Raw genomic sequence first — 22,726 nt, forward strand, 5'->3', positions numbered from 1 at the left:
CTTTTCTTCATAACACATAGAAGAGCCAGCTTTGCCTCCTTTTACATAACCCTGAACATAACGCCACTAAATCCCGATATCATGTTTTTATACCACTTGCACATTGCAGGAGAACGTATAAGTGAGAGAGGGTAAATATTTAGAGGAGAAAAAGGTAGTCTCATAGCCTGAAGCTAGTGGGTGTGTGATGTGGACACGTCACCCATGAATGTGTTGTAGGATGCACTATGGTGAGGTAAGGCACACAGCTTCTTTCTCATCCTGTGCCCAAAGGTGTTGAAACTCACACTTCCAAGAAACAGCCAACGGGGTTTGTTTTCAGAGGGTTCATTCCCACGAGTCTCTAGTGTGTTACCCTGGCTCAGGGCTGCATGTTGTGGACAGAGCGTTTTAATTGCCAGCTTTTCCATTTGGGAAATGGAATAGCATGTGTTTTAAGTCCTGCTGCTTCTCCTTGCAGAGGTCACACTGATTCAGTGAGAACTGGTTTTGGCTTCCTATTACACGGCAGTCTGAGGGTAAAAAAAATTGGTGAATCCTGGCTTAAGTAGATGATGTGAAATGCAGATGTGTCAATCTGCCTTGCCCTGATGTCTACAGAGACAGAGCTCAGCCTTCTGCATGGTTTAGACTGTAATTTGGAATATGCATTCTCCAGAAACCCACAATGCTCAAGAAAGTTTGTGTTTCCTTTTTGTTTGTCGGTGGAGACATAGTTGCTATTTTGTTGGTCACATCCACTGGGATCAGACCATACCCATCTTGCCACTTTATTTCTAAAAGCTGGATCTCCTGGGTAGGTCCATTGACCTTGCCTTTTTTTTAATGGCAAAACCGGCTTTCAGGAGATTTGAACTGTTTTCTTTATCAAGAAAGTAAAAGAGCTTGAAATCACAGTGAAATATTCTGATCCCATTTTGTTCATTCAGAAATGTCTTCTTGGTTGATGGCAGTGGAAGTTGCATTTTCGGAAGCACTGAAGAACAAATTGTGTTGTAGCTTGAGCCAAACGCTCTTGTTCCGAACAAAAGGTTGCTTGTACAACCTGTGTACTGGAGTGCGCTGAGCAGCCAGAAAGCGTGCAAGAAAAGAGCAGCGAGACTCCAGATGTAAGAGTTTGCCAATCCTCCCATTTTCAGTTTTTTTAAATTATGAAGTTTCTCTTGTTTCTTGGATGGAATAACACAGATCCAGATCCAACAAGCAGTCTGCCTTCAGTGGCCTGATAAATTGTTCTTAATTTTCTGGAATAGGTTAATTTCATTTAGGTAAGAGAGGGCAAAATGAGCAGGATTTTCAGGACACTGCCAAGTAAGAAGATTAAGTCAGGATCAAATCCATTACTGAACCAATTTATCCATATTGGCTAACACCATTTTAGCCTCTTTGTCTTGCTTTTTTTTTTTTTTCTTGGGTGGCAGTTTAGGTAACCCACAATTGTACTGCTGTATTGCAGCATTACACGGTGGTTGCTTTACTTAAAATCAGCTTTACTGCCCTCTTAAAATTTTTTAAGCAGATTTATTTTGGTGTCATTTTTTTCATGGCAACTTTTTCTTCTTCTTCTGTGAATGTACCATTTCTTTGAAAACTCATAGGACTTCATTTCTGGAAATATACAGTCCTAATTGTTGTAGGCTACTGCAAAACACGCATGCAAGGAAGAAGTTGCCTCTATTAATTGCACATATCTGTGTCTACATTATTATTCAGCATCAGCTTTGAGATTCCTTTCAGGGGACCTCTTCCTGGTCTCCATGGTGGGCCTGCTTGAACTTGTCTCACCAGTCTCTGTTTTCTTCATTTTAGTTTCCTACTGATTGGAGGATTTGGAGCCTCATGGACAGAAGTTCTGGTATCAGTTGAAGTCTAAACTCAGACAGAGACCTTCAGGATATTTATAACATGCCTGTCTTTTGTGGATTCTTTGCCAATTTCCTTGTTTTGGATTTTGCAAGTTCTGTTTACTGAGTATTATTCCTGCTTTTGTTAGTCTTGCTGGAGTAGTCAGTACTTCAGGGAAAAGTCTTGGTTCTGAGGAGACTTCTGCTAATAATTCCTTGCCCACGATGAGATACTCAGTTTTCCTCTTCTAGGTTGTGACATGGAAGATGAGTTAGTTGGACTTGAAGCCAGTATTGTGTCATTACCTCTGATTTTCTTTGTTTTAGCATCATTCGTACAGAAGATGAATTAAATGTTGAACGTCAAAATGAAGTCAGTTTTCCCATAGGCTGGTTCTGCGTTGAGTGAGTATAAATTTGACTGAAACTTATCCCAGTCTGTGTTTTTCTAACAACTGAATTACCTGGTTTCTTGGAAAACCTGAGGTCACCCTGTATCTCTTTAATAAATGCAATCACTCACAATACCCCTCCTCTGCTGGGGACCAGTGTCCATTGAGTAGACAGGGTTGGGGATTTTTTTCCGATTATGCCATTCGATCTTCTATAAAATGTGAATAAAGTTGGCCTTCAGGAACCAAAATTATTGGGGAAGTCGGGTAGTGTGATCAGACACTTCATTTCTCCAGGAAGCTGGTGTGAAAAATGGAGATGAGCAACACTGATATTATGAGGACCCCCTACAAAGGAAAGGTGTATTTGTGTCCAGCTGCTGTTTACGTCCTTTTACTCTGAAAGCCATCCTCATATGTTGGGAATATTTGTAATTTATGGTGTATTTACTAATAATGCAGCAGCAGCTTCATGTCTACCTCAACACAGGGTCTTTTAGGGGACAGTCAGGGTGACTGCTTGGACGTTCAGGGTGGTTTAGCTCATTGAGCCCAGGATAATAGCTTGTTAGTATCTGGAGTCTCTAAGGTATGCATCTTTGTTCTTGATATTTCCCTGTTTCCCAAGGAGGAAGGCGACAGCCCTGTTTGATGTGATTCTGCGATTACCGGAATTCACTTGCTGGAAGCTGACATCATTGTAAATGCTGCCATTATCCCAGAGCATGTGCTTCAGCCCATGACTGTCTTTCAGGCAGTCTGAGAAACTTGTATCATTTACCGTAACAGTGATTCGCAGTGCCCTGTCTTCTAGAATTACTAGACATCTGAGGATTGTGCAGAAAGTGCTGATAAAGAAACCCAAACAATAAAGCGGAGTAAAGAGAGTGTTCCTGTCAAAAAACATGCCAAGATCCATAATTCAGCAGTAGCTGCTCCTAGCGCAAAGGCTTCTTCACAGACACTTCAGTAGGTATTGCCTCCACAAAGCCACATCACTTCTGAATTTCTGCCACACGTGCTAAAGCGTTCCCACCCTGGGCCCAGTGAACAGTGTGTTGGGCTGTGCATGTGTTAGGGAGCATTTTGTTCTTTTGTTGAAAATGTCATTGCTTTTGCTCTTAGGACTTCAATGTCCTTCTCCTATTCCTTTCCTGAGCAGATGTTGCAGTAATGTAGCGATGTATTGTACAGTTGCTGGTAGTTTTATCTGCTCCAGTTATCTTGGCTATTACGTAGTGCTATTGTTATGGCCAGAGTTACAAAGCCATGCTGTTGTACATAGATGGCAAAGCTCTTTCCTGGCATATGAGCAAGGGTTCAGTTTTGGGAAGCCAAGAGGTGTGTGTGAGCTTTTTGTTAAGTGAGACTCACTGGGAGATGTGCAAGCAGCAGTAGCCTGAAGGGGAAACCAATGCTGGACTTCCGTTCCTGAGGCCATGGTCTCTGCGAACAAGGAATTAGTTTTGGGCTCTGATTACAAAGAGGGAGTTGTCTGCAGGCTGTGTGTGACCACCTCTGTTTCAAAACAGGTATAAATTAAAGAAGCAACATTCATAGTCTGCCCAAGAGCTGCATCACTGCTTTCTCAGATGCTGACCTGTGAGGCCATAGACAGCTTCTGCTCTGTGCCAGAAGGACAATAGCGTGTTTGTTCTTGTGCAGTGTGGTTTACAATGGGCCTTTCCAGTTATCTCCTAGAAATAAGCTGTTGAGGTTTCTCTGGAAGAGATCTTCAGGCACTTTGCAAATTGACACGCTGCAAACATGGACTCATTGACAGTCCAGAAATGGGCCATGACCGTATTCAACTGCATCCAGCTTAGAGCATGAAAGATTTCCAAGTCAAGTGGAAGCTGCAGGGTAACTGGTGGATACAGTCCAAGTTAGGAGTTAGTCAGGGGCTCTTCTGATTCAGACCACCACTGTTATGAATTCCTAGTGATGTTTGTTAACTCGGGTAGCTCTGTCTTTTTCCAGTGCCAGCAACTCCAGTCACAGCACCTCTAGCAGCAAAATGTGCTTCTGGTACATTTGGAGGGGTGACTACTCCATCTAGTTCAGTGGGAAGTATTGTCTCCTGAACTCATAGTTGCAGGTATAGTAGCTAAGCATTTCTCCTCTAAACCGCCCCTAGTTTGGAGGAGTGAGGGGAGTGCCAAGACAGGTAAACAGGACCTCTTTTGGTCCTGTTTACTGACTTCTGCCAGTTTTATTCCACTTCTTTCAGTTGTTCTTGCATATCACGGGCTCCTGAGGCTGCTCCGCACAGGGCTGTTCGAAATTAAGTATTCAGTTTGGGAGAACAGCTTTAGAGCCAAAAGGTGAGCATGTGAGAAATATTTTAATTGCTGTTTCTATTCTGCCTACCATTGAATGACATCTTTGTACTTTTAAACATTAGTGAATGCAAGGAAGGCAGATCTTCTGCTGGCAGAGCAGGAAGCCAAAACGTGCATAGGCACTGGTTTGCTTAAGGCTATGTGGCAATTAACTGGGAAGGTCCTTGCTCGAAACAAGGGTGAGTGTCTTGTTTGTCCCTACGGTCAGTGCTCTAATATGAGTGTAGCTCTGACTAATTAAATGCAGAATTACACAGTGCCATCACCTCCTGCCCTATAAAGGAAAACAGATCAAAACCTGTCAGCACTGCACTCTCACGCTGTGGGATAATCTCGGGCTGGCTGGCTGGGTAGGTATTTAACTCATTTGGTATTTTAAGGTTTATATTTGGCTTATTTGAAGCAGAATCATTCTGTCCCCTGTGGAAATCAGCACCCTTCAGGCAAAAACTATACCAAAATCTATAAAGGCAGTCCCAGCAGCCTTCGTGGGTGAGACCAGTGCCTTTTGGTGTAGAGAATTTGGGAATGCTGATACCTGGGGACAGATATGGCCTTGACCTCTTTGGGAAGAAGGTAACATATAGTCTGGTCCAGGATGGGGTTGATGCTACAGACCCATGAGCATCCTCCATTTTGAATGTTTGCATATTTTGATGGAATCACAGAATGGTTGGGGTTGGAGGGGATCTCTGGAGATCATCTAGTCCAACCCCTCTGCTAAAGCAGGTTCACCTGGAGCAGGTTGCACAGGAACACATCCAGGCAGGTTTTGAATATCTCCAGAGAAGGAGATTCCGCAACCTCCCTGAGCAGCCTATTCCAGTGCTCTGTGACCCTCACAGTAAAGTTTTTCCCTATGTTGAGGTGGAACTTTCTGTGTTCCTAATTGTGCCCGTTGCCCCTTGTCTTGCCACTGGGCACTACTGAAGAGTGGCCCCATCCTCTTGACACCTGCCTCTTAGGTATTTATAAGCTTTGATTGGATCCCCTGTCAGTCTTCTCCAGGCTAAACAGACCCAGGTCTCTCAGCTTCTCCTCATGAGCTTCTCCTCCTATCCACTAATCTTCTTGGTGGCCCTCCGCTGGACTATGAGCAGAAATATTGTAACACGAAGTGGATAGTGGTAAAACTCAGTTGGGTGAGATTTATTGCCTTAATATCAGAGAGTTCCAGCTAATACCAGATTAACATATTCATAGCGTTTTAGGAACTGCTTGGGTATTAATGGTTACCTTTTAATCTGAAATCTTTCCAAGGGTCTTATGTCACTTCTGTGCTAATGACTCAGCCTGGCTTTTAAGAGTTTGAATTTCTTTACATGATGTTTCGAAACTAAATATAAAAGAGGGAAAATGGGACTTTAACAAGTTCCCACTTGGTTTAACAGCTGCTGTGAGTTCTGCCTTGTCTTTTTGGCTGTATTTGCCACTTTGGTGGTGTGTTTCTGGCTGTCAGAGTCTTACAGAGGTCTAATGAAGTGTGGCATCTTTTTCTTTTCCTCATAGCTATTATTTGTCATTTGATATAAAAATGCTTTGTTACAGTTTATTCCTGAATAAATGATAAAAAGACTGTATTAGAAGGCAGTGCTGGCATGAGAGTTCCTGTTTTGTTGCTAATACAGAAGAAGCCATCACTCTCCTTTTAAAAGATGTGTTATGTCGCTGAATTTGGGAAAAACTTTGGACTCCTGAGGGAACTAAAGCTGACCTTTTCCCCTCTGCTGGTCTTTGCTACAGCCTTGTCCTAATTAGCAGCTAAACTCCATGTCTTGCACTCCTGGTGCTGAGAGCTGGCTTCTGGCAATCACTCCGAGTTTGCTTTTTATTGTGGTACGGTCTACGTTGTGTGTTTCTCCACTGTGCTCCCAAATGAAGGCTCTTATATCTGCTGAGTTAGCAGACATGGGCCTATTCTCCTTGGGTTGTATCTTCCCCACCCCGGAGTTGGGGAGATGTGGCAGCTAGAGCTGGGTGATATGATATCCTGGTCAGGGGGTGCCCCAGGGGAAGTTCTTGGGTGGTTCAGACTGGAGAGTCTGCTGCAAGAGCTGGTCTCTGTTATTTTGTGTAAATCTGTTACTGATGCTACAAATCCGAGTTCCTTCTAGCTCTGATATTGCAAGTAACTCCCTGGCTTCCTTAGAACATGTACAGATACTTGACGGAGCTATTGGAGTCCGTTAAAAACCTCACGTGGTTGTGCAAGGGTGGTTCTGCCAGACTAAAGATGAATTCCTTGTGCTCAGAGGAGTTTCTTGAGCTGCCTGAACGAATGTGCAACCATTGCTGGTGCGCTCACATGCCTGATGGGGAAACGCACACCGTATCATGCCATGCTGCCAGCTCTGCCCAGAAAGCAGAGAGCGTTTGCTGGACTCCACTCAGTTTCTCTTCAATGTGCAAAGCTCTCATCCATTTCCGGCAATGCGCCAAGCAAATTTCTTGATAGAATTTCTTCAAAGCTCTTTTTAGTGCACACTAAGCTTGCCTTAGATCTCCCTGTCCTGTCTGTGTTTCTAACAACTTGCTTTTGGGGCTGCCTAAGAAGAAGGAGCTGGGCAACGCGCTGTGAGGTTTCTGTTACCTACCTTGACATGCCTGTATTACACTCCTGCTGAGGACTAGAAATTCTCATCCTTTCTAGCACTATCAAATCAGTCCCCCTTCAGGAAGATATTTTTTAATGAATGTGTAATATCGGTGTTTGCATTTGGACACAGGGACTTCTCATTAGAAGACTCTGTGTTGAGCCCATGCTTCATTTCTTTCTTTCTTTTTTTTTTTTTTTTTGTAGCAAGCAGGTTGAAGGGCAGCTTGGATTTGATTATGTTGACCTAGAAATGCTCTTTCTTGTCAGTAATTTTTAGGAGGAGATGCTATGCCTGGGGGAAGCGGTCAGCTGACCTCCCAGGATCCCTCCCAGTTGGGTTTCGTAGTCGTACCCTTGTCCATACAAATGCTGATGGGGGAGCAGAGTCTCCCTTACCAGCCACCAACTGACTTATATGTCCCCTCGGCATTCGCATTTAAAGGATTGGATGCAGCCCTGTCTAAGCCTCCCTGGCTTGTAATGGGAGTCATAAAGCTCAAGTTGCGTGTTACCGCTTTGATGTATACTGGTACAGATGTTAAGTAGTTTCAGAGAGAAGAAACCTCTCTGATTTATTTCTTGCTGAGAACAGTTCAATAGAGATATAAAGGGAAAGAGGGGGGAAAGTTTAAGGGGACACAAAAAGCACCATCACTTGATGGTTATTATACAAGTCTAAAAGTAGGCTTGCCCTTATCACTACAGGCGAGAAAGTAGGACTCGGGGGTATTTCAGGATTAGGCAATAGAACTAAGTACCTCAGAGTTTCTTTGGCTTACATGGATGGCCTTTTTTCAGCATCTTTTGTTCTTTCTGGTGGTTTTTGCCAAGGGCAAAATGTTGTTTGTGTAAGAGCAGCTATTCTCTTGTACTGGAAGCTGTTCATGGCAGAGGTGTCTGCCAGCCTCATCAGTTATGATCCACAAGGCCAAGATCTCCCTTCTAATGTGTGTATTGCTGCTTACTTCAAGAGGTTCTTCCAGTACCTTAGATGTCGTAGTCCCATGAAGTCTTATTGTCCTTCAAGCCAATCAGATATTAGTCATCATTAGACTCCTTGTTGAGACCAGTGTTTGAGCACACCCATTTGAACCATCTGTTCACATGGGCTTGTGTTGAAACATGTTTACTATGGCCTTTACCGCAAAAACATCTTTTCTCTTATAATATACCCACACATGGCATCTCAAAGATATTTAAGTTTCATAAATCATTAAGAAAAAACCAGAAGCAGATGCCTTCCTGCAATACCTTTGGAACTCCCTAATCTGAGTTTCTCATATCATGATTATTTCTTGTTGCCCATCCTGTACCCAGCCTTGACATGAGTTCTGCAAATCCTGTGGGACATCTGGAGTGAAGCTTTTGCTGATGGTCTGGGAAGCGCTGCCTTTTGGACTCACTCCTGGGAAAATGGAAAAGGTCCTTTAGGGCATGCATTGTTTTTTGAGTTAATTTTTTCCCAGTATCACTATAATTATTATTGAATCAACTTTAACTGTTTGCATTGGATTTTTACTGATGCAATTGTATCAAGAGTCACTAAAGTGTTCCCAGGTGAAAGTAACCCCATTTCCAATGGGATTAGTAAGTAGTTGTGGATGAACCAGGAAGTCTAGAATAGGTTTTCTTCTACTTTCTGGTCTGATATTTATATGCATTACTTCTTTCACAGTTCACATAGTTGTGATGAAGCCACCAAACCTTGGGACACTTTCTTTCCCCATCTGTAATGTAAAGAATATTACTCCTCTTCTGAAAAGATTGTGAAGGCAGGATGAACAGTAATTCAGGTAGCCCAATATTTTTGCTTGCCGTGGGGCTGGGTGCTGAGTTTGGAGGACTGACTGTCGCTCCCCCCAGATATGTTGCTTTCCTGTCTCTCATGGTACCATTTTTCTTCCAGCCTCATCCTCGCTGCATGTGCACGCTGTGGCAGCACCTGCTTCAATGACCGGTCCAGGGTGAGGCCCTAGGGGAAAAAAAATGTGGACTGAAAGGAATTCTGTTGACTAAATCTACCCCTTGTTGTTTTTTTCTTTTTTTTTGTATAACCTGCTTTTATAACATTATCCACCAAATGTTTGAAAAATTATATTAAGGTCATCAGAAGAAAAGCCAATCAATTGCGGTGCAGCACTGTGAGGCATATCAGGACCATGCTGTAGCCTACAACGAGGCTATCACCTTGGAGATAAATGGGATCCAAATTATGTTTCTTTTTCCTAACTCTAGTGGCAATTGCTATGCAGAAGCAGAATAAATGTCCTACCCTGCTACTGCTCTAACACCACAGCCTTCATTTAGGTAACCTCTGTTCAGTTCAGTACTTAACTAGCAGACCCTCTGTTTTCAGTGCTGAAAAGAGGAGCAGAAAGGAGCTGGTTTGTTACAGTGGCTGGTGAAAAGGCCATTTATGAGAAAACTGGTATGTGCTCAGCACATGTCCACTGACACCAGGGTGTACTGGCCCCTTGCCCACAAGTCGTAATCAGTGAGGTTTCTGTTTGACCAGTGAGTTCCTCACCTCATGCTCAAATCAAGGAGGGAATTTAGATTTCCAGCTTTGGTTTGGGAAGGCACCCAACCTTTGACTAATCAGGTCATGGGATGTCAGGGTGCAGACTGGATGCATCAGGTAGGAAGCCCCAAGTAGGTTTATTCTGGAGAAAATCTGAGTATCCCAATGGGAGAGTAAAGATGGAGAGAAACAGCCCTGCTTTCCCTTCATCTCCTGCCAGCCATGTTTTCAGCATGTTTACTCACCACGTTGTGATAGCAAGAGAAGGAGCATGTTGTGTAATTACAGTGAGGACAGATTTAACAGCTAAGGCGAATTAAATGCAGCTCTGTTGCGGCAGACTGCAGTGTTCATTTGCCTGTGAGCAAGTGTGTTTTCCCTCTGCAAGTTCTGCATCCTGCAGCTCGCTGCACTGTGGCTTTCTTCCTTACATACCTGCATCACCCTTTCTTTGGGCTGACCTGCTTGCAGGGCAGTTCTTCTTAATTAAGAAACCACTGCAGGCTGGTACAACTTCAGTTTCATGCTTTTCAGTTCGCAGAGGTAGGAGATTGACAAGCCTGCTTGCACTGGGTTTATTTCAGATTTACCCTAGGTATGTGATTTCACATTCTGGTTCAAGGAATGGCATTTGTTTATGCTCTCCAAAACAGATGAGAAAGGAATTTCAGCTAAAAAGCCTGCATGGCACAGAGTAATCTGTCTTGGCAGTGGAGAACAGGAATTCATGAAGTTTCTGAGAAGGCTGAATTTGCTGGGAAGGGAAACAACCCTTCTTAGACCGAACCAGAATGGGAAAAGTGGTTAAGCTTCCTCTGGACACAGAGCCCATCTCAGCATCCCTGAGCTGAGGACACACAGAGTACAGCTGCTCTGTCTGAGCCTGTGTGCCTAGCATAACTCTATTCTGTTAACTCAAACTCTTCTATTACTGTTCCTCTGATTCTTGATTTAGACTGAGTCATTTTGTGTGTTGATTATTTTTGTCTAAAAAGGACCTTTCTTTTTATATGGCAACTGACTTATTTTTATGTTAGTCTCTTGTTCTTGTTGGGCAGAGAACTGGAGGTGATACTGATGCCAGAATGTGTTAAGAGGTCTGTCCTGAGCCTCCATTAGAAAGTGAGGCTGGATTCAGGGCAGCTTATATGTTGTGCTGGTCTGTGTCCAGACTGAGTTTTTTCTCTATGGTCTGAGTTCAGCTTGCTCTCTCATGAAATTGGGTACTGTACAATACTACTGAATATTAAGGTGTATCTTGAAAAGGGCGTCTGAATTTGGTATTACAGCATCTAATGCAGCCTGAATGTAAACCTATATGTGTGCACAACCAACCTTTATAAAAAGCACCTTTAAGTCTTCATAGGAAAGCTACCTGCTTTGAATCTCCACCTCTTTTCTTTGGAGAGTCCTTACCTCACTCAACTTCTTTGGTCTGTCCTAAGGCTTAACCGACAGACCAGGCATAGATTGAGAAGGAGTTGCCTGTAGCAGACTTGGAAAAGACCTCATCCAGAACACGTTAAAGACTAAATGTCCTTCACTGACAGAAGCATTTTTGTGTAGTCATTTTTTTTTAATAGCTTCGTGATTCATCGAATCAAATTCAAAAAAGAATTCAAAAGAGTTGAAAGGAAATAAAAATGTATCTTATCCCTGCCAACTAACCAGAAAAATCTGGGACTAGAGAGAGAGAGAGACATCCCTGGGACTGCAGGGCTGGGAGGCCAAAACAAGCTGTCGTGGCAGGGTGACATCTGCTCCTTGCAGTGCAGGTCCATGGGTTTATGGATTGGTGCTGTCACTGAGACTTAGTCCAGAAACCGTGCTGGTGAAGCACAAGGAAGAGCAGGAGCCAGCTCCTGGGCTCAGCTGTGTTTGTTCGGCAGGGCTCACCAGGGCGGTCAGATGTGATTTTTATCACTACAATCAGCTGTGTGTTCAGATCTGACTATACGCTCAGCCCAACAGCTGCCTAGGAATCAGTTGCTTGCACATAGCTCCTTTCCAGGCCAGAAGCACACTTAGACTGGCACTGATAGCAAAAGAGCATTATTAAGTCTATTAAGCCTGAATTCACAATTTTTATTTCAGAATAGTAACAGATGGCATATGGTGGCAGTACAGTGCTGGGACCAGGAGAGAATGGATGATGGTTTGCCATTTCAACGGATGCTGGCAATAATTCACATTGGTCTTTATACAGGGCTTTTCCTGTTTCAGAGCACTTTACAAACCTGTTGATAAATAATGGGCTTGGAGTTAACATGGGCGGGTAGAGTTCATCCTTGGGCTCATGTGGCCAGTATGTGAGGGTAAACATAAAGGTATCAGCTTGCACTCCCTACACAACCTTGATGGGAATTAGGCAGCTGCATAAAATCACATAGCAGGGATTTCAGGCAGAAAAGGAGAGTAAACAGCTGGAATTCAGAGGGTGGCACTGGTAGCCAGGGTGTCAAGTGAGCCTTTGGGTACCCAGACCTCACTCTCCTGTGGCTGTGAGAGGTTTTGCTTAGACTCTTCCCAAAGACCTGCCATCTTCCACGAGAAGCTGCTATAGGGAATAGGGAGCCATCACCCATGCTGTCCTTGCAGAGTCAGACAGTGAAGCCAGTGCCGCATAGACACTGATAGAGGTGCTGAGGTTGAACCAAGTGAGAGGAAGCACTGTCCAAGGGCCTCCTGCCTCCAACACTTGCTCTCCATCAGCTTTACCGGGGTGTGCTGTGAAGGCAGACAATGTTTCTGAGGTCATCGTTACCCCAAGGATTTGGAAGTGATACAGGAAGGAACCAGTTTTGTAAGTTGATTGGCTTGCTATCTCATAGCCTTACTGCATGCTGTGAGTGTGATGGATATAACAGTTAAATCATAGAGTCATAGAATGGTTTGAATTGGAAGGGACCTTAAAGATCATCTAGTTCCAACCCTGCTGCCATGGGTAGGGACATCCCACTGGCTCAGGCTGCCCAAGGCTCCATCCAGCCAGGCCTTGAACACCTCCAGGGATGGGGCAGCCACAGCTTCCCTGGGCAACCTGGGCCAGTGTCTCACCATCCTCAGTGTGAAGGATATTTTCCTAATGTCTGCAGTACAATTAGAAGGTCATCACCTAAAAGTAAGTCTAACATCCAGTAATCCAGTCCTCCACCTGTCAGTGTAAACAATTCCTTTCTTTAGCCATCAGCCAAAATAATATATGAAGCATAACAAAATAAATGCAGTTGAAGTGCTGGGGAGCTGGTCTTTTCTACTTCAGTAAATCTTGTGAGGTTCCTCCTGGAAGGAAATCTTTCTAATGGGTCCAGAGGGAACAGCAGCTTCTACACAACTGTGGTGATACACTGATGAGACCGCTAATGAAGCTTGCTGTTGTGATGCCAAAGTGATGCTAAAACATCTGGTCATGGAAGGGCACAGGAAGAGGCTGAGAATTCGCTTTGTGAACTGCCCCCCTCTCTGCCTTGGCTTTGCTCCTGGGTGGGCACAAGGCTGGCGCAAGACCGGGAGCAGCACAAAGTGCCCCCAGTTTTCCCAGAGGAAACAATGCCAGTAAACCAGGTAATGGTTGGTAGCCCAGAGCATCCTGCTGTTCTTTGGCTTCCCAGTTGTGCTGAGATGAGAGATCTCAAAGTACCTTTTGCCAGGAAAAAGTGAAATTATTCTGGAGTTTCGTGCTTTTGATTAGGACCTTCATGGTGTCCTGAAATTGGATATCTCAGCATTCTCTAACCTTACATCCTAAAGGTGCTGTGGGCTGCCAGTACCTCCTGTTGTGGTCTGTTCATTACTCTTTATCATTTTATACAGGATACTCAGAATTTGAGACGAGCTGGCAGCCCAAATGCACCGTCTGTTTAACTGCAGAAAACTATGCTTTATATCCCTCTGAATCCTGATGGAGCAATAGTAACTGATAATTGATTTAATGCTCTTTCCTTTTCCTTTATTCCTCTCTTTGAATGGACTTCCTAAATCCACAAATAAAATCATCAATTAAAATTCGTGGATTAATATATTAAACAACAGATTTTTTTTTTTTTTTTTTGCCTGTTGCCTGGATCTCAGAGAGAGTTTCTCTGATGTTCACTTGTGTTCCCCTGTCAACTGTTTTCAGTTGTCAGAACAGGTAAGTACATGCTGAGCTGTTGTATGGGCATGTCAGATTCATCAGTGCTCATCAGAATGCTGAAAAGAGACAACAACAATTAACAGTCTGTCTGGGATTTCTCATGTGCCGTTTTGTTGCTGTGTGTGCTGTGTTCACAGTGTGCTGGAAGCCAAGAGCTTCCATGGAGCAGTGACACGGGTCAGAGAGCCCTATAAAAGGATGCTTCTTAATGCGCTTTGATGGGGCAAACACTGCCTTTCCTGGAGTGATTCTTTAGAGTTTGTGATGTAAGAAATCCTTGTCAGAGTGAACGGCTGCAGGATCCCCCCAAACTACGGTATTATTCTCTATCTAAATCGCAGCAGTGCATGATCAATATGATTGCACGCACTCAATGGTTGCACTTTGTATTCTAAAATGAATAAAATTGATCTGAAAGTGTTTTGCATGAACTGCCACTTAGTTTGCAGAACTGAGTGTACACTTCATGGGTGCAGACTGGGGGTTACTGAAACACAAGCAAATGCATAGTGAGTGAGAGGTAAAAACAAATAAGAAGAGGAGGCTATTAAAGCTAATAAAGCACCTTGTTGCATGCTGAATAAAGCTTTTATGACTTCATCTTTTTGCTTGGAGCAACAGAACATTTTGTTTCTGTTCTGCAGTAAGCATAGGCTTTGGAAAGTTAAATAGAGAGTATTTGGTTATGGTAAGTGGTCATCAGAGGCTTACTTCACAGTCATGGCCTGTTAAATTGTTTACTAAACTTTACTATATCTCTCTCTCTGAGGATGATGTGAGTCTTAATTCGAGTTTATCTCCTTGTAGATATGAGCCGCTTGAGTTTTTCATAAAACCTGAAAGGACAAACATAAAGTTTAAGATGCTTTTTACTCTAAGTCATAAATAGTAAGGAGTCACCACGGACATGCCAGTCACCCCAGTATACTTTTAGCATTGTGTCGTTGTCTATCTTAACACATTCTTCTGGGTATAGGTTTTACATCTGCTGTTCTACAACTGCAGTTTTTCTGGCTGCAGTTGGGACAGACACTGGGATCTGATCTCCTTGGGGAGAGGTTGGGACAGCTTGGTCGTGCTCTGAAACCCCACATATCCATCACATGCGTGAGTCAACTTCTCACCTGTGGGCATTGAAGCTGTTGTACGTGGTTTTGTTTGTCCCCAAATACTGTGCTGGGCACCTGCTATTTGAGAGCAACTCAAATGCCTGCAAGGTGGCTGCCAGGAGGGGGGACAACCCAGAGAGCAAAGCCCTCTTTCCTCCTCAGTTGGAGCTGGACTCTGCCAGGTATTCAGAAGTTGATCTGCAAAACTGTCTCTTCAGTTTGGTGCAACTCCTGTTGCTCAGAACATTTCAATTTCAGCACTAGGTTTACAGATGACAATGTTAACTTCAGGCTACACTGAGCATCTGTATCTTGTTAACCTAAAGCAAACATAGTTCTGTACTATTTCAGCAAGGAATGTGTGTGTAAGAGAGCTTTATATACATAATAGAGAACAAGGCTTTTGCGTGCTTGCTTTGCACATTCTGGGGTTTATAGAAATAGTAAATCCTTAGAAAAATATTTTACCTCCTTTATTTTTTCCCCTTTCAACACAGCTTCTGGGTTCAGGATACCTAAAACACCCCCTGTGTGTCCTGAAGGACAGCCCACAACTGCTGTGTGGGAACAGCAGGGAGAGGCTAAATCTCTGCAGCTGGAGCTTTTGTGCCGAGGGATTTCCAACAGCCTCTTGAGGCAGGCAGGGCCAATGACCCTTGTATTTGTACAGCGATGCTCAGTTAATCTCTGTAGATGATGTCCTTTTGTATGAAAATCAGGTGCAGTTCGGGCACTCTGCCATTGAAGACTTTTACGTATGTGGTTTATTGATTTGCAGAACTTTTTGTGGTATTTCCACATTTGCTAGCACCAAGGCTGGACAAGTAGTCCTCGGATAACCTGTGTTGTTGGATAATCTAAGCAAAATGAGAGGCAGGGCCAAGGAACTGCTGGAATACAGGAGCAGGCTGTTGGAGGGAGCAGAAACAGGGTTATAGGTGTATGAGAGCGAGGAGGGGAGCTCAAAGGCAGGAGTACTAGAGCAGAAGATCTTCTGGGATAAATTCCTTTTTATATTACTTGCACATGCTTATAATTTGTTCTGCTTCTGGGATTCAGGTTGTTTTGTGTGTTTTTGGGCTTTTTTTTTTCCCAAACAATTTGCAGATTACTCTGTGAACAGTGTATCATAACTCTAGAATCTATAGCTTTGCGTTGGACCTCTGTAATGTTTAGATTTAAAGTTTCTCTGAACAGAGAAACTGTCTGTATTGGCAGTATGTTTGTGACAAACTTGCCTCTCTCCACCATTTGTGCTTCTTTGTGTATGACTCTGTGACCGGGGGACTAAGCACAGCGGCACGTGAATGAATTTATATTACGTAGAAGTTAAAAACAGGATGGAAAATGTGAAAGCTGATAAGGAATATAGTCACGTGCCCACTAAGTGAAAAAGATACATCTGAAAATAGTGCCAGAGAAACAGACAATTTTAAATTTGAGATAAAGTACTGCTGGTGTTATTTATGGGCACGACTTCTTTGTTTTATGGTGGAAAATGTAAGAAAAAATATAGTGCAGGTCATTGGCAAGAGACTGCTCTTTACCTCCCTTTGGAGCCGCACATTAGGAAGCTTCCAGTTCTGCAGAGTTTATAGGAGTGGGGGTCTGATCTCATCCTACAGAGGATGAGGAGACATACCTTTGGCCGCAAGGTCCGGCTCGTGGTGGTCTCATGCCAAACCAGGGATCGTGAGGCTGAAGCAGTTTTCAAAACCAGCCTGTTGTTATACAACAGGGTAATGTTTAACTCCAGTTACTCTTATTTTAACAATTAGCCAGCAGCCAGTTCCCATACTTTGGAGGGCGTGTTCTGCTTTTGGGGCATGCGATTTGGCCTCTCTTTTTGATAATCAGTCATTAAATATGCACTGATTTTCAGGACTGACTGGCAAATAGCTATTATATGGGTCTGACCTTCACGTTCATCTCACCAGAAGAAAATTATGAAGTTGACCACATTGCCAAATAAAATGGAAGATGGATTTGCTTCTGTGAAATAGCACTGGGTGAGCCTTTCTGACCTTAATTTCAGGGACCCAACACCCTACTGGGGAGATAGACCTTCCAGCTGATAGAGGAGCCAAGACTACAAGTTGAAAGCACGGAGCAGAGGATTGCAGATCTGCTCTCCAAGTAAAGGAGGAGACTATTAATTCCTATCTTGATAAAACCGTCTCATTTTCTCCCTGCTGGAGCAATATGCAATGAAGTGGTGTTAAAATAATATACACAATACTGTGTTTCGGGATTGAATCCAAGCTACTAGATCCAGCATGTGAATATTATTCTTATAGATCCCCCCCATATTCTTACTTCCTCCCAGCTATTCAAGTTAGTGAAGAAAGGCTGACAGAGACTGCTCGTTTCTCCCAGCAGCTGGCAGTGATGTGAGCCTAATAATATTCCCTATGTTTTTGCTAAACCTTGGATTAGATGCACTGATGTGCTGTCTTGAGTAGATAATATACAGCTTTGTTCTGCTTTGCCTGTTTCAGAAATGAATGTTGAATTTGTCTGTCTTTCGTCCTCAAGAAGTGCAGAGGGTGGCTTTCCAAATGCCTGTTCATATAAAAGTGTATCCCAGTGGGACAGACCCACTGAAGAGGGAGGGTTGTGGTCCCATCAGTAGAGTTGGTGTCCAGCATCATCTAGAAGTCTCCTAACCTGGGTTGCTGATACCTCTCTGTCTCTGTTTTGATGTCTTGAAAATTGTTTTGGAAAACTTTTCCAAAAGGAAATTCTGATGCTGGGGACATATTTTGCTTTTTATTGAAGTGGTATATTTTTCATCCAATGAATTAAAGTTTTGCTGCAGAAGAGTGTTCCCTCTTTAGAGTGACTGTATGAGTGCTAAGCCTGACCATAGGTGTTCTGCCCTTGACGGTGGGCGTAAATAGAGTTAATTTTATGGGGACCATGTTCAGTAACTGCATTTTAAAAAAAATCTAGGTAAGATATTAAATCAGCAAAAAAGAAGCACTGAGGAACAGCAGCGACAGAAGTTGTGTGCTGTGGTAGACCTGTGTATGTGAAATCTCTCTCTAAAAAGATTTCAGCACTTCACATGACCTCTGTTAATATTTATTTTTAAATGATGCTTTGTGTCAGCTGTCTCAACTCCACACTGCCGTGGGCTATTCTCAAGTCTGGACTGTTTTCCAGTCTCAGCGTGAAGTGGACTCTGCTGCCTGACATGAACTGTTGACTTGTCCTGAGAGTTTTTGTTGGCAACAAACACAGCAATGAGCCAACTGCAATGGCGATGCAGCCATGATTTCTGCAGCCCTTGGATATATTTTCTAAATACTGAAGCCAGTGACCTAGGTGAACTGACATCTCAGAGAGTCCTTTCATAGATACTACAGAAAAAGACCTGTTTTTAGTGGTTTTTCTCATATAATCTGGTAGACAGCAGAATGTGAGAGTTTAAAGAGAAGGTGCAGGTGTGATCAGTTGGCTGGGATGTTGCCTCTAACACATAGGGTCATAAGCATCAATAACTTAAATGTGTTAAACGTAGCCTCTACTGGTATTCTAGAAATACTTGCCTTCCTGCAACTGCAGATACACCTGAAGAGAGTAGAATTGGGAAAAACAACTGCTTTTTCTAGTGTGCTGTTCTCCAACTGCAGTGTTGAGCTCCTCCTGCAATGACAATTTGTCCAGTCATCAAAAAGCTGAATGTTGGCAGATATTCTTTTCAACATTATAGCTGGTCCTGTAGTTACGCCAGTTCCCAAAACACCTCAAGGTCCCTTTCTTAAAACAGTCCTCTGCTCTGGCTGACAAACTGAACAGAAAGGCTTTTTCCCTACCTAAAAATACACCAGACTTCTGAAACAAGCAGTAACTGCTGTTAGGAAGTCACCGGTTGCCTGGGTCATTGGACGCTGCTCCACACAGTGGAGCTGACGGGTGTCCCACACGATGTGCCGTTTTCAATCCAGCATGGCTTAAATTATTTTATATTTGCACAGATTCCCCACTCTCTGGGGTTTAGAGCCTAAATGGACAACCTGCAGCATATACTCTACAGAAATGGCAGACAGCAGCTCATTAATCATATTCCCTGCCCAGGCCCAGACAGTGTAGGAGTGATTGACCTTCCATATTGCATTGGACAACTGTGATATTAAAGGAACAGAAAAGTACACCAAATAAGATAAGCACATAAAGGCCCTATTGCACCACGGCATCTGGAAGAACACATGCTCCTTAGCATGAACTTTGCAGAAATCCTGATGAAAATATACGTGTTCACATGCAAAAGACGGAAAAAAGACTTTTCCCATGCAACTGCTATCAGTGCAACAAATAAACCATTGAAAACTTAACCCATCTGCCCCAATTCTTTGGCCCATGACGGACAGAGTTTATATAAAGTGTCCCTATGCGATGTTATAGAAAGTATTGTGTCCTATATAGTATTTAAAGGAAGGAATTTCCTTGCAGGACAGCCAATGTTAGGTAGCTGCCTGGTGACTACGGTTGATTAATTAGAAGAGCAAAATCCTGGTTGATTAACAAGAAGAGCAAAATCCTTCGCTCCTACGCGACTTAGATGAACACAGAAACCTGACCCACAAGTATAGATGAATTAAGGGTAATGCTTCCAGTTCAGAATTTCCTTAAGAAGGTATATGCCTAGAAGGTTAATCATGCCTAGTTACTCTCCTTTGCTGTTGCTAGTAGATCGAAGTCTTATTTTTTAGGGTTTCAGATTCCAAATGGAGGGTAGAGTGAAGCCTGTGAGAAGAGCTACACCTAAAGAAGAGTTGTGAGTTGTAAGTTGTCTATCTAGACCTATGCTAATATCTCATGGTCTCTTTTCCTTTTTTGTAGGCAACATCTTTGTCGTCAGTTTGTCTGTTGCAGACCTTGTAGTTGCCGTTTATCCATACCCTCTGATCTTGAGTGCCATTTTCCATAATGGATGGACCATGGGAAATGTTCATTGCCAGATCAGCGGGTTCCTGATGGGCTTAAGTGTCATTGGGTCCATTTTCAACATCACGGCAATCGCAATCAACCGCTACTGCTACATCTGCCACAGCCTTCGGTACGACAAGCTCTTCAACCTGAAGAACACCTGCTGCTATCTCTGTCTGACCTGGATACTCACAGTGGTGGCAATTGTGCCAAACTTCTTCGTTGGCTCCTTGCAGTATGACCCCCGGATTTACTCTTGCACCTTTGCCCAAACGGTGAGTACATCTTACACCATCACAGTGGTGGTAGTTCACTTCATCGTCCCACTGTCCATTGTGACGTTTTGCTACCTACGGATCTGGATTTTGGTGATTCAAGTCAAACACCGGGTGAGACAAGACTGCAAGCAGAAGCTCAGAGCAGCTGACATCCGGAATTTCTTGACTATGTTTGTGGTTTTTGTCCTTTTCGCTGTGTGCTGGGGGCCATTAAACTTTATTGGCCTTGCTGTTTCAATTAATCCTTCAAAAGTGCAGCCACACATTCCAGAATGGCTTTTTGTCTTGAGCTATTTTATGGCCTATTTTAACAGCTGTCTCAACGCTGTGATCTATGGGCTTCTTAACCAGAATTTCCGGAAGGAGTACAAAAGGATACTGCTGACACTCCGAACTCCCAGGCTGCTGTTCATCGATGTGTCCAAGGGGGGGACAGAAGGGATGAAAAGCAAGCCATCTCCAGCTGTAACAAACAACAACAACCAAGCTGAAATACACTTATGAGTCAGAACACTACTATTTATTCTGGATTACAGTTGTATATGTAATATATGAGCTTTTCGATGTGTGCATTTCACAGCTGGTGTTGCTGGGCCACTCATACAAGGAAGGAGTCTGCTACCTTTCATGCTTAGCTTCTCGCTGTGACGTTGAGGCTTTGAGTAAGGATTTTCAGAATGGAAATGGCTGATCTTTATTTTTTTCCTATGCCATCTTTCACCTTGTGCCTAATTAATTGGTTTGGTTGCTTTTGCCACAAGCATGCCAATACCCTTGAAAGGGAAGCATTCAGAGTGCATGGAGAAATGCAATTATGCTTGAAATGCAACCTTCAAGAGCCAGCAAAATCGCCATGTATAACAAACAAATCTTTCTCCCCTCCCTCTGAATTATATCTTTTGGGCACTAACATAACCAAAACTATAGCAAACAAAGTATAAACTGCATGACTTTTACCTTTTCAGTTAGGTGACAGTATTAGCCAGCAAGCATACAAATGGCCGTGATGACTTCCACTGTGCGTGAGTTCGGTTTCCTTTGTCTCTTCTCTTAAGTTTTAGACGCTTGCCTGGGCTGTATGTGAGGCAGGCAAAAGCCAAGCCCGGTGAGTGTCTGAAGCACTCATTTTATTGAATATCTACAGATATTAAGTACCCTTGCACTTTCCTTCTCAGGCGATGAGTAAGAGAATAACATATATAACATAATCCGATTGCAGGAATATACTTGGAGCCTGATTCCAATCTAGGTGGTACCCTGTCATGGCCAGCGTTCATTCCAAACATCTTTCAGAAGACCCTCCTACATGAACATCATAAAAACGATGAACATAGCAGAGTTGCATCTGATTAATACAGATGCCAGCTTTTAAGTTCTAGTAATATTTGCGCTTGCAGACAAAGGGAGAAGGGAAAGGAAGTGTTTGTTCCAAACATCTCCCCTTTTGCCCACCACATAATATAAATTTGTTAGAGAGGAAGGGGAATTTTTTCCCGCTTTATTTTGTGTGCAAAGCTGTAATTAACTCATGGATCTGGAAGAGGAGAGTAACTTCAGCATATTCACACATCAGTTCTCAGTGAAAGCCTGAACTCCACTATCTTTGACATTGGAAATAATGTCCTGAAATGCTGGGAAGACCAATATCACATACGAAACAAGCACGTGGGTAAAGATAAGGCTGTTTCTTTAATTGGGGTGTCTGTCTTTAAATAGGACTTCTTTTTTTCCGCAGCTTCATTGTGAGTTCATCTCCTCATGGTTTTAAATGGGTGGATCCTGCTTTGAAAAGGTCCTATAAAAACAACAGGTAAAACTCCCCTGCTGCAACTCTACCTTCAAGCTAGCAAACCTGGCTTGATGTTGATATAGGGAGAGGCACAGTGGGAGCTGTGCAATGGAGAGGAGCAGGGCTGAGCCCTGTGGGTCTAATGAGGACAGCAGTCAGCCTTGCTCTGGATCAAAGAGTGCAGTCTTTGATCGTAGTCAAAGTAGGACTACTTCCCAGGGCTGAACCCTGAAACACTGAGCGCTAGGTTTCAATAGCATGTAGGTGCGTAGAGATGAAGGAATGTAGGATTTACAAAAACTCCGAGCAGGCTACGTGCCTATTCCTTAGTGGAGTTAACCATTTGTGCTTTGCTTCCTGAAAGCAACTTGTTGCTGAATGTCCCTTCTGCTGTTTTTTGGAGGGAAGAGAAGTTGAGAGAAATTAAGACCCTTCATGAAGTGGGACAAGAAACATAGCGTGGTGAGGGCTGCAGCGTGCGCGCTGCCTCGTGGGGAAGATTGCTGCAGTGCAAGGGGAGTCTCTGTATTTATAGGGCACCCTCGCACTTCATGACACTTTGAACTTGAACAACTCAGCCACTTCAGATGATTATTGTTTTAAAATGCACCGCAGTCAGCCTCCCATAATAGGAATCAAACTGAATTCTGTTTTGGTCTTTTAATCTGCCTGAACATGGCCAAATAAAGGTATCTTGACCCTCAGAAATAACGTGTCCATTTGCCTTCCAGCAAAACCAGTCTGAATGAGTTCACACCATTCCATGCAAACAAAATAATTTTGAGTCA

At 43.3% G+C, this 22,726-nt stretch overlaps 1 protein-coding gene across 1 annotated transcript in view; it reads left to right on the forward strand.

Moving 5' to 3' along the window:
• The window catches only part of GPR50 (G protein-coupled receptor 50), a 43,631-nt gene extending 21,234 nt beyond the window's left edge, over positions 1 to 22,397 (forward strand). The window contains exon 2 of the mRNA XM_054075994.1: positions 19,785 to 22,397. Coding sequence (XP_053931969.1) covers positions 19,785 to 20,653 — 869 coding nt within the window. The 3' untranslated portion in view covers positions 20,654 to 22,397. The remainder of the gene's footprint in view (positions 1 to 19,784) is intronic.
• The last annotated feature ends 329 nt before the right edge of the window (positions 22,398 to 22,726 follow it).

This window comes from Cuculus canorus, chromosome 10, assembly GCF_017976375.1.
Source record: "Cuculus canorus isolate bCucCan1 chromosome 10, bCucCan1.pri, whole genome shotgun sequence".
Taxonomy (NCBI): Eukaryota; Metazoa; Chordata; class Aves; order Cuculiformes; family Cuculidae; genus Cuculus; species Cuculus canorus.